Here is a 15,411-nt window from a genome sequence, read left to right as displayed (position 1 = left end):
GTTGTTTGGTCCATGCCGGTAAAGCCCGGTACTTACCCCCAACCTCGGAATGACCCCCATTGTCACATCTGCTGTAGGAAGGACATTCTTGAAACCCCTAGGCACGTTCTAAACACGTGCTGGCTTGGGTTCGGTCTATATCAAGGAGCTTGGGTCATTAGTCGACAATTGTGACTCGATAAAATCTAAGTCGTTTTGGGCATATTGTTTGAACACTGACTCTACCTCTGCACACCTGGCCTTATATTGAGTATGGCCAAAATCAAAGGGGATACTTAAATGTTAATCGAGGGATTCTATGAATCTGATAGCTTGCGCTTGTCTGTTATGTATTGATGTTTCATGAATATTTTATACATGTATTTTTATGTATGTATTTTTGGATTTGTTTTTATTTGTGAAAAGTTTGTATGAGCTGAACAGAATAAAGATATGATTATGATGTTCTTCATTCAGAAAAATTACTTTGTACAAAATGTGAAGAGTGCGCTCCTAACAGGTGAGGTTATGTGAATGCGTTCACATTTTGCTCGAACGTGCGAAATGTGTCATGGGCACTTTGCTGCTGTTTTCAGTTTCGTTAGTCAACCAGCCCATTCATTTTTTATTTTTTTTTTGTTTACTTTCATTAGTTGCAAATTGGTTTTTGGGTAGCGTCCGTCTTTGGCGCTGCCGAGCTCAGAACTCAATCAGTGTCAGATTCTCCTGCTATTGAGCTGGACCATGCCCCTCCTATTTATAATATGCATTCGGACAATAGACGTAATCATTTAAGCTCTTTAAATATTTAATGGGAAAGACTGTGTCAGTAGTTGCACGGCTTTGAGGAAGGCACTTGTCTGGGAATTGCTAAGTGTATAGGCAGGCTTCCCCCGTATATTTTATAATGAGACTATGTTTTTTTTTATATATAATGGTTTGTTTGAGGAGCAGAGGCCCCTCCCTCGCAATGCCTGTCAGAGAAGTTACTATTTCGAGCTGCATGCTGCTGGGGGTGGAGAAGGTGGGCGGCGGGGGTGTTTCCTGCCGGCTCTGCTGGAGCCAGTTAATTCAGCACCACGGCCAGCGCTGTTGTGGCAGGCTGGCAAGGCTTCGCAGCAGAAAGAACCGCAGCTCCGCAGAGCACAGCCGAGGGAGGCACGCAGGGCTGGCAAACGCCACAACAAAGGACTCGCCCCATATCCCAAGTCCCGAGCATCAGGACCCCGTCCTGGCTTCACTCTGAGCCCGGGCAGAAGGCCGGCTTCAGCACCGCGGACAGCTGCCGCTGATCGGCTCGCAGAGCAGCCGGTCGCTTCGCCAGCGGCAAGCGAGAAAGGGTGAGCGCATCCAGCAACACAGACACGGCGCTCAAGCAGCCAGCAGAGAAAAGAGCAGCCGCGCATTTGGACTGAATCGTTCAGTGTTCTGCAGAGCCTCGCAGGCACCAGTGGAAACATGGCAACCGAGGTAAGAGCAGCCGCTGGGGATCACAACAACATAGGCGAGAGGGACCCTGAGATAGGGCAGCAGCAAAGGACAGTCCCTTCTCAAAAAGAAGGCAATACACCCCGAAGCCTCACTACCGGGGTGCAGGTGATAGCAGAAGTCCACACAGCATGTTTATGGATACGACCCCCTTTTCACTAGCAATCAGTTCTGGTCAGGTAATGAACTTAGCATATGCAGGACCCCTGCATTTGATGGGGTAGCACAGGGCAGTTCGCAGCCTTCCCAAGGAATCCCTTACCCCTAGCAGCACAGTGCAAGCAATCCAGACAGCATGTGCAACGATCCACACATGCTTAACACTAGCAAGTAGCAACGTGTAGGTGATTCACATAGAGGAGCGAGGGTTCCTACCTCACTAACCTTAATCAGCAGCACACAGCAGGGGATCCAAAGCAGGGGTCAAGTCCTAAAAATTAAAGTGGAGGGACTCATCTACAAATGCAATGGGATGTGACATCGCCAGAAATTAGCATATCAAAGTGAAACATGCACATTTCATTGAAATGGCTTTGCATAACCAGCCAAATTGCACAGGACAAATGGCATTTGCCTTCCATAAAATCAACACACACACACAAACAACCAAGAGAGGATATTTTCTTCTAATAGTGTTTTTGAACACGTTAAACAGATGTGCATGTTTTAAACTCCAAGAGCCAATACAAATGTTTTCCCTGGCACTTGCACTACCGAAATGGGACATGTTACCTTTAGTTGTTTGTAATTTGTCATCAGTGGTGCAGTGGTGAAGTGTCCGGCTTACAAATCTGACTGTGGTTCCATACTCGTGGTTGTCATAAATGCATACATTCAAAGAGGACATTAATTGCTTCTCATTTTAGCTGGGGGGACTGAGTCCATCCTCTGAAAAAGTGGGTGGACTCCGTCCCCCTGCGTGTACTCTCCACTTCAGCCCCGGTCCAAAGGACATGTGGACGTGACCCTACACCTCTAACATTGGGAAGGAGCACAGAGCAAGTCATGGACAGCAGATCCTGTACCCACGAGACATAGCAGGCAATTCACACAACGTGTGAACGGAATCCTACACCCTGCGACTGTGGAGCAGCACAGAGGAGGCCGTTCACGCTGCACAGATAAGCAACCGCAAGTCACACGTCACTGGGAAGCAACACAGCACATGCATGTGCAAGGGGCCCTCCCACCTAACACTGACAGGAAGCACAGACAAAAAGGACTCGTACATCATACTGAAGATACACAGAACCCTCACACTAGGAATAAACACACAGCATATGCTTCCCACCTCACATTCAAGTGACCAATCATCTCTTATTTTAGCAAATGACACCCATCAGATGATTCATATAGCATGGGCAAGGGGCCCTACAACCCTAATGCGAAGCCGCAGCCCAGAGTATGTGATTAGCGCATAGCATCATATAGTCAGAACATTAGGAATAACTACATGGAAAGTGATGTAAACCTTGTAAACAAGAGTACTTACGTCATTACTCTACTGCATGGGTGCAGTGGAGAGCAAGCAGCGTGCATGCCATGCTGAAGAGCAGGTGATTCACACAGCATCACGTGCCCCTACAGCTAGGAAGCAGCTCGAGGGATTGGTGCAGTATGTGTATAAAACTGGGTGGACAGATCATGGTTTATGCACTTGTCTCTAACATGGGGCATGCCAAAACTTTGCAACCTTGAATAACAGCTTTGACCATTTGAGGTCAATAACTTGAGTACCATTAAATTGGGCAGTAATAACAGCTATTATTGCAAGAATTAGCATACAGAGGTATCACACGTAAAGAGCTATATAACAAACTCCATCACAAAGGGCCTCATTCCGAGTAGGGCGCAAAGGGATACCGGGCACCGTTAAGGACATTGGTGCTGGTAATCCCTTTGCGCCCTACTATGAGTTCCCTTAGTGGGTCCCTTCCTTAACGCCTGGGTTTACCGCTATGGGAAATCAGAGCCAATAACGGTACTGCAAATTGCGGTACCGTTATTAGCTACTTGCCCCTTCCCATTGAGCCCTATGGGGGCTGAAATGGGAATGGGGAATGGTTTGGTGAATGGGGACTTACCGGCCCTGCCAAGGTCAGACTGGACTGGTAAGGCCCCATCTCACCAAACCGGACATGGTACCGATACGGGAGGTAGTCATGGCGCAAATAGCGCAATGACTACCTCCATACTAAGAATGAGGCCCAATGTGTATTATACCATCTCTGACGCCAAAAGGATGCACCATATAGGTGTGTACAAGGCAGGTTTGGACTGGCCAATAGGGCAATAGGCCCGTGGCCGAACCAAGAATGCAAAATGCTGGTGTGGGCCAGTTTTTGGGGTCAAAGTGGGCACATGTTGGTCAATGTGGGGAAGCTTGATGAGCTACTTCACTATGCAGTTAGTAGTTTTTACCAGTGTTGCTGAATAAATATTCTTTCAAATGCACAATGTACCTGACATTTTATTTAAAACCTCCCCCTTGGGTACTATTCAAACAGTGTCACAAAAGGAATGAATAGCCATTTGCAACTGTGGGCCGCTTTTTCATTGGTGTCCAAGATAATTTTAAGGTATAGTCTGACCCTGGTCTAAGGGTACATACATCGGTAATAGTAACAAGCAGGACAGAGCAGGTGTTTCAGTCATGGCCCATGGAAGGAAAACTTCACCCCCAAAAGCACAATGCAGGTTAATCACACATTTGCATTGAGGTCCAGCAGCCCCGACACTAACAAGCAACACAGAGAGTGGCTTCACTCATCAAGGGCAAGGCACTCTACAACCCTATAACTAGCAAAGAGCCCAAAGAAGTTGTTTCCTAGAGTATATTGTATTGTATTGTACTTGTAATTTATATAGCGACTTTCACCATTATTTTAGTCACAATGTACTGTTAGTGGGATTGCCCTGAGAGACCTAAACCCACAATTGTTGGAGGACATGGAGTAAGATTAGGATGAAGGTGTGCATTTTTAATTAATTCTTAGCAGGGCTGGCCAGGCTCTGGTAGAGAGCAACCCATGCGGTAAGGCTTGTGGATGGGTGCTGAGTAAAGTCCGGATATTGTGGGTCATTACGACCCAGGCGGTAAGTACACCAACTTTACCACCATGGTGTAAACCACGTTTACACCATGGTGGATGGCGGATTTACCGCCCCATTCCAAGGTGAGTGGGGCGGTAAATCCCCATTTCCCATTTACTCTTCCCCATTCCCATTTTTGCCCCATAGGGCATAATGGGAGTGGGGAAGGCGCTAATTACGGCACCGTAAATTACGGTGCCGTAATTAGCACCAAGGCGGTTTAGCGCCATGGATTTTAACGGCTGCTAAAAGCAGCCGTTAAAATTGGAATCAGGCGTTAAGGGTTAACGACGGTGTTAACCCTTAACGCCTGAGTTGTAATGAGGCCCATTGTCTGAGTGCTAGAGACTTGCTATGTGCTTTGCATGCCCGAATTACTGAAGTATGTGCAATTGATACTGTGCTAAAACTGCCAACCAATAAAGAGCAGGTCATACTCACAGGCCCTCATTAGGACCCAGGCGTAAGGGGTTTACGGCACTGTAAACGGCGCCGACCCTTAACGCCTGATTCCAAGGTCCCTTTGCGGGATGGTGATTTTAACGCCTGCTTTTTGCAGGCGTTAAAACCCATGCCGCAAAGGGACCTTGGTGCTAATTACGCCACCGTAATTTACGGTGGCGTAATTAGCGCCTTTCCCCATTCCCATTATGCCCTATGGGGCAAAAATGGGAATGGGGAAGGGTAAAATGGGAAATGGGGATTTACCGCCCCACTCACCTTGGAATGGGGCGGTAAATCCGCATAGTTTACGCCATGGTGGTAAGGGTACGACCCAGGCGGTAACTTACCGCCTGGGTCGTCCCATCATTTCTAAAACTTGTTAGCAACACAGGGCATGCTTCTTACTCGGCATGCAGCATACTCCTCACACTGTAGAGCAGTGCAGAGCTGGGAGTGCACATTGTATGCACAATGGACGATGCATCCTTAACACAGGTCAGGCAATGAAGATAGTATGGTAAAGCGATTCTGGGCTTGATTTACAAAGCATTTATCAATGTATTTTCCCTTCAGAAAATGCTTTATACATCAGTCACTCTGTGTCCTTAGCACCAAGACGTAGTACAGAGCAGGAAATTCTCATCATGCGCTTTCACCATCAGATTCCGGAAAGTGAGGAACAAGACGTAACAGCCACTGGCAAGCAAACCTAAATCTCTGACACTTGGACGTAGCAGAACGCCATGTATTCATAATGTATGTGAAAGTTGCCTTATGTTGCTCCCGTTGATAGGTAGAACAGAACAGCAAATCAGAAGGAGTTCAGTAAAGCCGAGTATGAATGGGAACAGAGTGCAAGCAGCTCGCAAAGCATATACCAGGGTTTTATCTTCCCTAACTTCTGAGAGCTTCAATTAGAAGAAATGGCAGCATTTGTAAGAGATGCTATGTGTGAGAACCTGCGAACAGTGGCAAAGGAGGCAAGTCATACAGAATGATAAGGGATTCTAGGTCTCTATAGAGATCTATTTGGTTATAGCAGTTTGATTGCCAAACTATATATTATACATTCTATTACTAATACCGTGTTTTTGGATGGAATTTTCTAAAAAAGACTTGTATGGCACAAAACCTGCACACAGGACATTTCGGGGAAACTAATTGACCAGTCCAAATTATTACCTAAGTAGCACAAGGCTATTTTTAGTTTTCTCCCATTCATTTTCCCATTAATAAAAAAAGATGCTTCCATTGAACACTGATAGCGTGAAAACCATTGGACAGATTTGTACCAAATAAGAAACAAGTTGGGCACACATCATTATAAATATTCATTTTTTGGTTTGGTGGCAATCCGCCCAGTAATTTATAGACAAGTTTAATCAGAAGGGGGTGCCCTGGACCAAAACAAAAATGTATATATCTCCCACGATGCATTGCAGTAGCGAGCCTTTTCAACAATGATAAGCCACCATTTTATGTTTTTCTCTGTGCAAACAAATATTATGAGAATGTTCTGCGAAGCTGAAAAAGAAAAGTTGTCAGAACAAGATTGGAGGGGGAAGGGTGTTTTCACATTGGGCAGAGATTGCAGGGGGAAGAAGAACATGTAGTGGGGAAGGCTGGCATTGGCTGAAGAGCCCATTTTGTAGTGAAATGTTTTTGTCTTGCCACAAATATCTTGAACGATTCTCATGGGATTCCTGCAGGCTTGCCACACAAACAATGCACAAGGCTGTCAGAAAGAAATGCATCCTGGGAGATTTGAAGGGGATAGTAGCAGAGGGGTAGGAAGCATTTACAAAGAGTGGGGCATATGGTGGACCTATAAAGGATACGATTGCACATGAAGAATGACAGTGGGGATGGCAAAGACTTTTGAAATGTCAAGCATTTTCCTATTGCCTTGGCATCAGCAAATGATGAATTACAACAGGAATGAGTACCACAAACGATTAGAGCAGTAATAGAATGCAACATAGATGTGATTGTGGGTTGTAAACATAAGACTTTCCCCAGTAAAACTGCTGTTGAAATGAAGGAAACAGAAAAGTAAGAGGCATGGGCCAATGGTCAATGGACCTAATTGTTGGAACATGGATAGTGAACATGGCTGATGGATCTGGTTAGTTGCCAGGGAGGGGGACATGGCCCTTGTTTTTGTATAGTTATTGGTGCAACATGTCCAGTGGGGCCTGAGAAGATATAGGATAACAAAAACCCTGCAATGCAGTGAATAAAACTCTGGTTACGACAGTGTTAAGATGATCCAATTCATCACAACAAAACTCATGAAATTCGGCAGATGTGGCAATTGATACTAATTATAACTTATGCGTGTCCCAACCTGTGTTATGAGTACATACATGATGTCAAAGCAGGCAATAACATTGAGATTAAAAAGGCTATCTAAATGGTACACTCCAATTTAAGTATATCATCACTTCCCACATCCGCTGAATTTTACTTAATATATCTGTAGGCAGATGTATATATAGATAGAAAGGGTAAGGGAGATGCACTGGCAAGAAAAGGGGATGGTCAGGGCATCAACAAGAGGACCACTGGTCCTCCATTTAAAATAGAAGAAACCAATCATATGGCTATGGTGAAATTGGTATGACCAAAAAATATACTTAAAAACGTGTGTAGATTAAACCATGAAGAACCATTTCTGAGAGTAAGAACACGTCAGAGGATACAAACTATACAAAATGTGCAGGAAATCTTAGCCTCAGACACTGGAAGCAGCATCTGAGGCAATTCACACAGTTTTTTACAAAGGACCCTAAACCTGAAATGTGTGAAAACTAATTCACACATAAAACAAGCATTTCCAACCCAATGGAGCAGAGAAGAGCAAGATCCTGCACACACACCAGGAGGCAAACATCTTAACTCTTGATCAATCCAAGTAGCACAGAACAGACAATTCTTATAAGAAATCCTAAATGTCTGTCTGGAAGGGTCACCATGGTGCTGCTGAAGTGTAAACAATTAGAAGAGATTGTACCTCCCTCACAGGAAGGCAAAGTGCAGAAAAAGCCACTGACAGCACACAAACAACCAATCTAAGGTCACTGACAAGGGCAATCACATGCAATGTAATTCACAAAATCTATTTTGAGGCCGTACATCCATAATAATGTGGAGGAGCAATGTGTATGATAATCAAGTAACAGTGGTACTTGTCCATTGTATTGTATTGTTTATTTATTTATAGAGTGCGCCCCACCCTCAGGAATCTTGGTTCTTTAAGTTACAAATTACAAAGGTTACTGGTGATAGGTACATCAAATAACAAACATATACAAGCTATTTACAGTAGTATAATTAACGGTATACTAAGCAGGATCATGTGGTAATATTTTAGATGATCATTGATACATAAAACTTGAGGAAATCACTGGTCACATGAGTGTAACCAATGCTTAACATTGGTCTTAAAAGAATGGAAGGAAGGCAATGCTCTTAAGGTGTCGGGAAGGGAGTTCCAGAGTTGTGCCGCCATGATTGGAAAGCTAGAGCCTCCCGTCTTTTTGAGTTTGAAGTCAGGGATTCTCAGGCTGTTGGCATTGTGCCCTTCTAATACGTCGTTCTGAAGTATGTTTGATGAATCTGTCAGTAAGGTATATGGGAGCTTAATTCTGTCATTTATGGCGAGCCAGTTGATAGAGCGTCTTACGTGTGAGATATGCTGCAATCTTGGAATACCTAAGGCAGATCTAAAGGCATTATTTTGGAGAATTTGGAGTTTATTAGTGTTGTGTATGTTTGTGCCCAAGTATAGTGCATTACAGTAATCCAGTTTGGATAAAATGAATTCTCGTGCGATCGTAGTACAATTATCCGACGATAGGAAAGGTTAGCATGCATAGATCAATTTGCAAGTGTAGCTAGTTGCAGATGCAGTGGCATTTACTTGTTTATTGAGGTTGAGTGACGAGTCCAAGTAGAAACCTAATGTTTTTACTTCATTAGCAACCTTGATTTTGATTCCATCAATAGTGACGGAGCTTTATTGAGATGAAAGTTTGTTTAGTCTATTGGAAGACCCAATGATTAAAAGCTTGTTTTTTTCGTCATTGAGGCATAAGCCATGAGAGGCCATCCATGTTTGTATAATTAAATACATTTTGTTGATCAGTTCCACATCTTTGTCATAGTCTCCTTGAATGTGGATGAGGATCTGGGTGTCATCAGCGTAATTGGTATATGAGACACCCAGTTTGTCAAGTATATTGAAGAGGGGCTTTGTAAATATATTATATAAAGTAGGTGAGATGCATGAACCCCGTGGCACACCACATGCTATGGGTACTGTGTCTTCAGCTGAAGAGGGTGAGAAACTCTTATAGATTTGTCATCTAAGAAAGAGTTTATCCAAGTGGTAGATTCCTTGGAGAAATGGGCGGCTAATTTGAGGTGGTTGCAAAAGACTTTGTGGTCAACAAGGTCGAATGCAGCGGATAGGTCCAAAAGTAGGAGAGTGGAGGCTTCTCCTTTGTCTTTTCGATCATCCAGTTGGTTCTTCAACTCAGGGAGGGCAGTCGGTCCCGTGCCTTGGCCTAAAGCCTGATTGTCAAGTGCCTTGTAGGGTATCAGGTAATAATATCCCTATATATATATGGTCAGCTATATAATGTCGCCGGGAAAAGGTTGTGGTGACATTATATAAGTGACCATATATATAGGGACAGGGGCAGTGGGGGTTGCGGGGGTGTCCCTACTTCCCATGAAAAATAAAAAAAAAGGTTTTCGGGGTTGCAGGGGTGTCCCCCGCATGTTCCATGTAGTAATGTCCCCACAAAAAACAGCCATTTTTCAGCCATTCTTTTGCATGGCAATATTTTTGAGGGGACATTATTACATGGAACCCCTAGTAGGTTGTTGATCTCCAGGTAAGATTGGATCTGGAGATAAGCAGCTCAGTCTAAGATTTTAAGGAGAAATGGTACAGTCGTGATTGGCCTATAATTAGTGGAGATGCTGGAGTTCAGGTTAGGTTTTTTTAATAAGGGAAGTACCCAGGCATCTTTAAGGTTGGTATGAACTGAGCAAGATTTGAAGGAGTCGATGAAGGTGGTAATGAACAGAGCTAGGTCTTTTGTAGCTTCTTTAATGATTGGTGCAGGGCCGGTATCTCCAAGGTTTGAGGGATGAGATGATGTTTACAGCCTCTGTTGTAGAGATGGCTCTTAATTTGAACTGGTTACATGGTTTGGTTTGATTGTTGGCAATGTTTTGCAGGATGGCTTCTTGTGTAGCTAAGGCAATCCTGTGTGGAGTCATTTTTTTGGCTATAATTTTGTCTTGGAGCATAGACATTTTGGGGGAATTCATGGATTATTTGTGCCGAAAAATACAGGATTTGTGTGCCATTCTGCCTGCAAATCCCTGTTTAACCAATGGGGATTTGCGGGCAGAATGGCGCACAAATCCCTGTTTTTTTGGCGCAAATAATCCCTGTATTACCCCCTTTGTTGCAGAGGGCATCTTGGATGTCAGTACACCAAGTTTTGTTTTTAAAGCATGAGTCATTAGGGACAACCAGGGATTCTAATTCTCTTAGTATGGAGAAGATTTCCCTAGTATTTGAGTTGGCTTTTTTGATTCATTCATTGAATGTCTCTTTTTTGGTTATAATTTCCTTTTTATATCTATCTCTAAGGGATGTAAGTAGTTTTTTATTCGGTTCAGTATGGTTATTTTTCCAGCTAGTTTCAGCCCGTCTTTTCTCTAAGCGAAGGGCTTTCAAGCTGGGGATCAACCAGGAGTTCAGGTGAGCTTGAGGTTTTTCTTTGCTAAGCTTCAATGGTGCAATGACGTTAATAGCTGAGTTGATAGTATTGTTGTATAGATCAACCAGGTCGGTTGGATCTGCAGGTAGGTGGATAGGATTAGTTATAGGGTGGAGCAAGGGTAAGAGGTTAGTAACTGTTATGTTCTTTTTACATCTGGTTAGGGCCTGTGGAGCCATAGGCTTTGCTAAGCTAGTTTGTAAGCTGTCTTGGATAGTGAATGAGATCAGGTAGTGATCTGTCCAGACACAAGGTTCAATGGTGTATAGGCTAGATGTACAGTTGATATCTGCGATCCAGTCTAGCGTACAACCTTTAATGTGAGTAGGTCCATTATTGTTGATAGTAAGGCCTACTTCGGCATATAATATTAGCTAAAATGGTGGCGTTAGAGTTATTAGGATCATTTAGACCTAAATTAAAATCACCCATAGGATTATTCGGGAACCAGGTTTGGTGTTCGTATTTAATAGTGACACCATGTCTTCTTCAAATGTTGCTAATGGGCCAGGTGGTCTATACAGCAGATGCATCAAGATGGTTTGTGAGAGAGATAGGGCCAACTTAACTGAGAGTAACTCGGCTGAGGGGAGTGCTTTGGATTCTGTCTCTCTTATGGTTAGATTGGGTTTGCATACACATGCTAAGCCATTCCTTTTGTTGTTTCTCTGTCTCGTCTGATAATATTGAAGTTTGTAGGGACAGCTAAGGAGAGGGCAGGTCGGGCTGCTTTGTGGAGCCAGGTCTCAGTGACTGCTAGGAAGTCTAGCTGGTTGGATGTCATGATGTCTGCAATTTCAGTGGCATGGGCCACAAAAGATCTGGCGTTGATAAGGGCTCCCTTGATTATGTGATTTTCCTTAATTGTGATCTTATTCGTAGGGACTGTAGTAATGGGGCGAAGTGATCTGAGCTCCCTATTTAGTGTAGGTTTGAGGTTGAGGATGTTGAGTGTGCATAGCCTAGGTGTAGTAGGCTGGGTGTTCCCTGTTATGGGGGTTAAAGAAGGTGAGGTGAGTCTAGATCCTAGTCTGTAGTTTCTCCATTTAGTAGAGCAAGGCTGGTTAGGCTTAGGTTTGCTGGCGAATCGTAGGATCCGTTGGGTAGGTGCCAGTTCAGGCGTATGTGGCAAGTCGCCATTAGTAGGGCTGGATTCCTTTTGTGCGAGAGGCGGCAGGAAGTAAGTTGGCTTGATGAGGTTGGATGGTGGTAATGTATTTCTTAATGAAGAACAAATAGGGGAAGTGAGCGCCAAGGTAGTGTTGGCTTTCAGTGCTAAGGATGGCATGGTGCAGATGAGTGCCTTAGAGGTTGGCTGAGGGAGAAAGGTTAGGATAGCAGTGAGCACTGTATAGATGGTAATCTCGGGCATGGCATGGATCATGGCTAGGTTACACAGGATGCAAGCTATCAGAGGTACAATAGTGTTCAAAGTTAAGAATTCTCAGAGTCAACGAGTGGTCAATTCAGTACTGGCGATTAGCAGAATGAGTGCACCAGATACAACTTTAAGAAGAACACAAATAAACAAGAGAGTGCTTGCTATTGAAGAGTACCTACATTTGAGTAGGCAAAGTGGAAGAGGTCAGGACATAGGTATTTATCTCCTATTATGCATAAACTACTAATAAGATCCTAATCAATCTCGAACTGAGGCGGCTGCAGAGGTCGGATGAGGACAAGTTAACTAACAAAATTGAAACATTACTGAGGCACAGCTAAGTGTAACGTTGCCAATTCATCTTAATAAATTACGGACAGTTTGTGGTGGCCAAAAGCAAATGTACATTTCGTGTCACAACGTGCATTTCAAGTCACGGCGTTAACTGCAGGCAGATGCTATCAGGCAGTAATCAGCTCTAGCATATTAGTAGCACCAAATAGCAACCAGCAATGACACAGTCGTACTATGCTTGTTCGGAATGACTACAGGCGGATATATTGGAAATGAACACGTGTGAATATACAATCAATACAATTACCATGTGCAGTTGTTAGATACATGCGCATAATATCAGTGGTACTGGCATAGCAGTGTGGAAGTGGTTAGTGACATTTCACTAGACAAGCAGGCAGTTCGCAGTGTGGTGGTAAGGCAGACATAGATGAATGGCTGTTTCAAGGACGTTTAAGTCAGGACCATGTTTAAGGTTGGCACGGGGTAAATGTACAGGATCAACCTTCATTCAATCGTTTGATACGCTGAGAATGCGGGGAGGGCAGCATATATCAGAGTTTGTTATGCACGTGTCACACGTGTGAGGGGAGGAATGTGTAGATAGGGTCACCCACGTCAGCACTCATGGGTAAGTACAGGGGAGACACATGGGTGCAAGATTAACACGGGGAACAGTGCTTACCACCAGGAAGGATTGGTAAGTGTTGAGAGTTTAGTCTTTTATTTCAAGCTCAGGACGAGGTGATTTCTTAGGCACATCCAATGAAACTCTTTGCAGTCACCCCTGTAGGATACAAAGTCAGGTGAGAGCCACACTATTTAAAGAACATCATCCATACACATCAGTTCAACAAGGAAATGATTCCCGGAAGACAAGGCATTATTGATCCGATTGTTTGTTTTAAAACCTGAAAAGAGCAGGTGGTTTGATCAGCAGAGGGATGAGCAAAGTGGAGAAATGAAGGCTGTACAATGCCTACAACATAAAGCATCTGCTCCTTATCTGTGGTAGGATTCTAAACAGATAATCCTTAGTATTCTAAACAGATAATCCTAAAAACTAAGAGGACAGATCTTCAACAGCTCATTATCAGATTCATGAGCTTGTGTGGCCTAGTGAGTTCCACAACATGGACTCTGCAAGACTTGCTTCAATTCCATGAGAAAGAAATGTCTACATAGAGGAAAGTGGGGTCTTCACTCTGCCATGTGCAGAGTCAGTGCAGAGGGGGGGACACAAAGCTATGTCTCCCAAATTGAATGGAAGTGTAAGTCATACCCATGAAATGGAACCAGAATCTGTGATTTGGGGATACGTAACAGTTCAACCCAGATTATACCATTGTCTCTCCAAAAGAGAACACTTCAATCCTCACTTATATCAGAAGGTTTCTCTGCAAATATGTGAAATGAATTTGTCATCTCAAGATGGCTATCTGCCAGACTGCACTGTCTATCAGCTCAGTACTACTGTGGTCACATCTCAAAACAATTGCACCTTTAGGAGAACTTGATACTGAGCTGGTGGTAGTGAGGCATCTGTAGTCATGGAAAGAGAGTGTCTTCTTTCTGTGGACTCTGAAATGAATGAGGCAAGCACTAAAACAATGCCACAAGGGAGAAGAAAAATGGAAACCTGCAATGATAATGCGTAATAGCCAACAAATACCAAGGATGTTAATATGGTGTTAATCTCCCATTCCAAGGGCTGGAATGGGTGATAATGGCCCGGAAGACAAAGTTATCCAGCCGAGCCAAGTGAGGGTGGAAAATGTGGGTTTCCAGCCACTACCCCGCCCATTTCAGCCCTTGGAACGGGCAATCAAGGAAATTAGCCCCCCGGGCTGCCAAAACAGTAACTGTGGGTGCTAAAAAAAATGGCATTTTCCTTCCTTCAACAGGGCCCCTCTTCGCTTTGCATGGCTGTCAGTGGGAGCTGGGGAGAAGGAGCGGCTCCGGCACCGGCACTCGCTGCATGCAGAAATAAGGTAAGTAGGGGCTGGGAGGGGGAGAAAAAACACACAAAAAACGGACAAGGGTGGGGGGAAGAGGGCGGCGTGAGGAGCGGGATGTCAGGTGGCATGCGACGCAGACTTTCACCGGTGGTTCAAGCTTGCGTTACTAGCCACCTGATTGTCTTTCTGCCCCCGCCAGGTTGCTAATACCACTTAAATCTGTCGGAATTGACTCCCAATGTTTTTTGGCAACATAACAAATTATTTAAACATCAGGTAATCCCCATATAAAAATCAATTTCCCACAATATTGTCCTGGATCCTTCAATCGAGTCCTCGTCAAAGTAAATCCAGAGACAGAAGAGTGGTGCTTGTTGCATAATGTTTTCGTGGAGGAAAGGCTGAGGAGAACTTTCTGATGCTCATGAAAGAAAATAGCAGTGCCTTCCAAAGAGCATCTAGAGGTTGGACCAATGAAGGCCATCTGTATAAGCCATCCGTGTAGACCAAACAATCTGAAAATAATGAGAATGTTTAACCCAACAGTAAAGGCCAGGAAATGCATGAACATTCAGAATTATAACCCTGTAATGCAGACCAGGCCATTGTTAACCCACGGGGGCAATTCATAAAGCCGAGGGAAAATGCCCCAACACGCAGACCATTCCATTCAAAATATGTAGGGAAGTATAAACCAGCAGCACATGTCTTTCAATTCCTAGCCCATGACGAAGTATAAACGGACATTGTAGGCAGGCAACGCTGAAAGCATAGAGAAGTGTAACCCCAAAAGTATAGGAAGGCTAAACCAAGAGTAAGCACCTCGCTAAGTATCACCCATCAGTGTAGACCAAGAATGCCACAAATAATGGGAATATGTAACCCAACTGTGAAAACCAGAAAATGCAAGACCTTTCAAAATTACAGCTCACTAATGAAGACTAGGGGATGTATAACGCACTAGGAGGTATAA

The 15,411-nt window shown here is 44.0% G+C and overlaps 1 protein-coding gene across 1 annotated transcript in view; it reads left to right on the top strand.

The window, feature by feature from the left end:
* The first annotated feature begins 1,305 nt into the window (after positions 1-1,305).
* Positions 1,306-15,411, top strand: part of GOLGA7B (golgin A7 family member B) — a 326,951-nt gene continuing 312,845 nt past the window's right edge. The window contains exon 1 of the mRNA XM_069611552.1: positions 1,306-1,449. Within this exon, the coding sequence (XP_069467653.1) occupies positions 1,438-1,449 (12 nt within the window). The 5' untranslated portion in view covers positions 1,306-1,437. The remainder of the gene's footprint in view (positions 1,450-15,411) is intronic.

This window comes from Ambystoma mexicanum, chromosome 8, assembly GCF_040938575.1.
Source record: "Ambystoma mexicanum isolate Mex_15411 chromosome 8, UKY_AmexF1_1, whole genome shotgun sequence".
Lineage (NCBI taxonomy): Eukaryota > Metazoa > Chordata > Amphibia > Caudata > Ambystomatidae > Ambystoma > Ambystoma mexicanum.
This window is presented reverse-complemented; position numbering and strand designations above follow the sequence as displayed.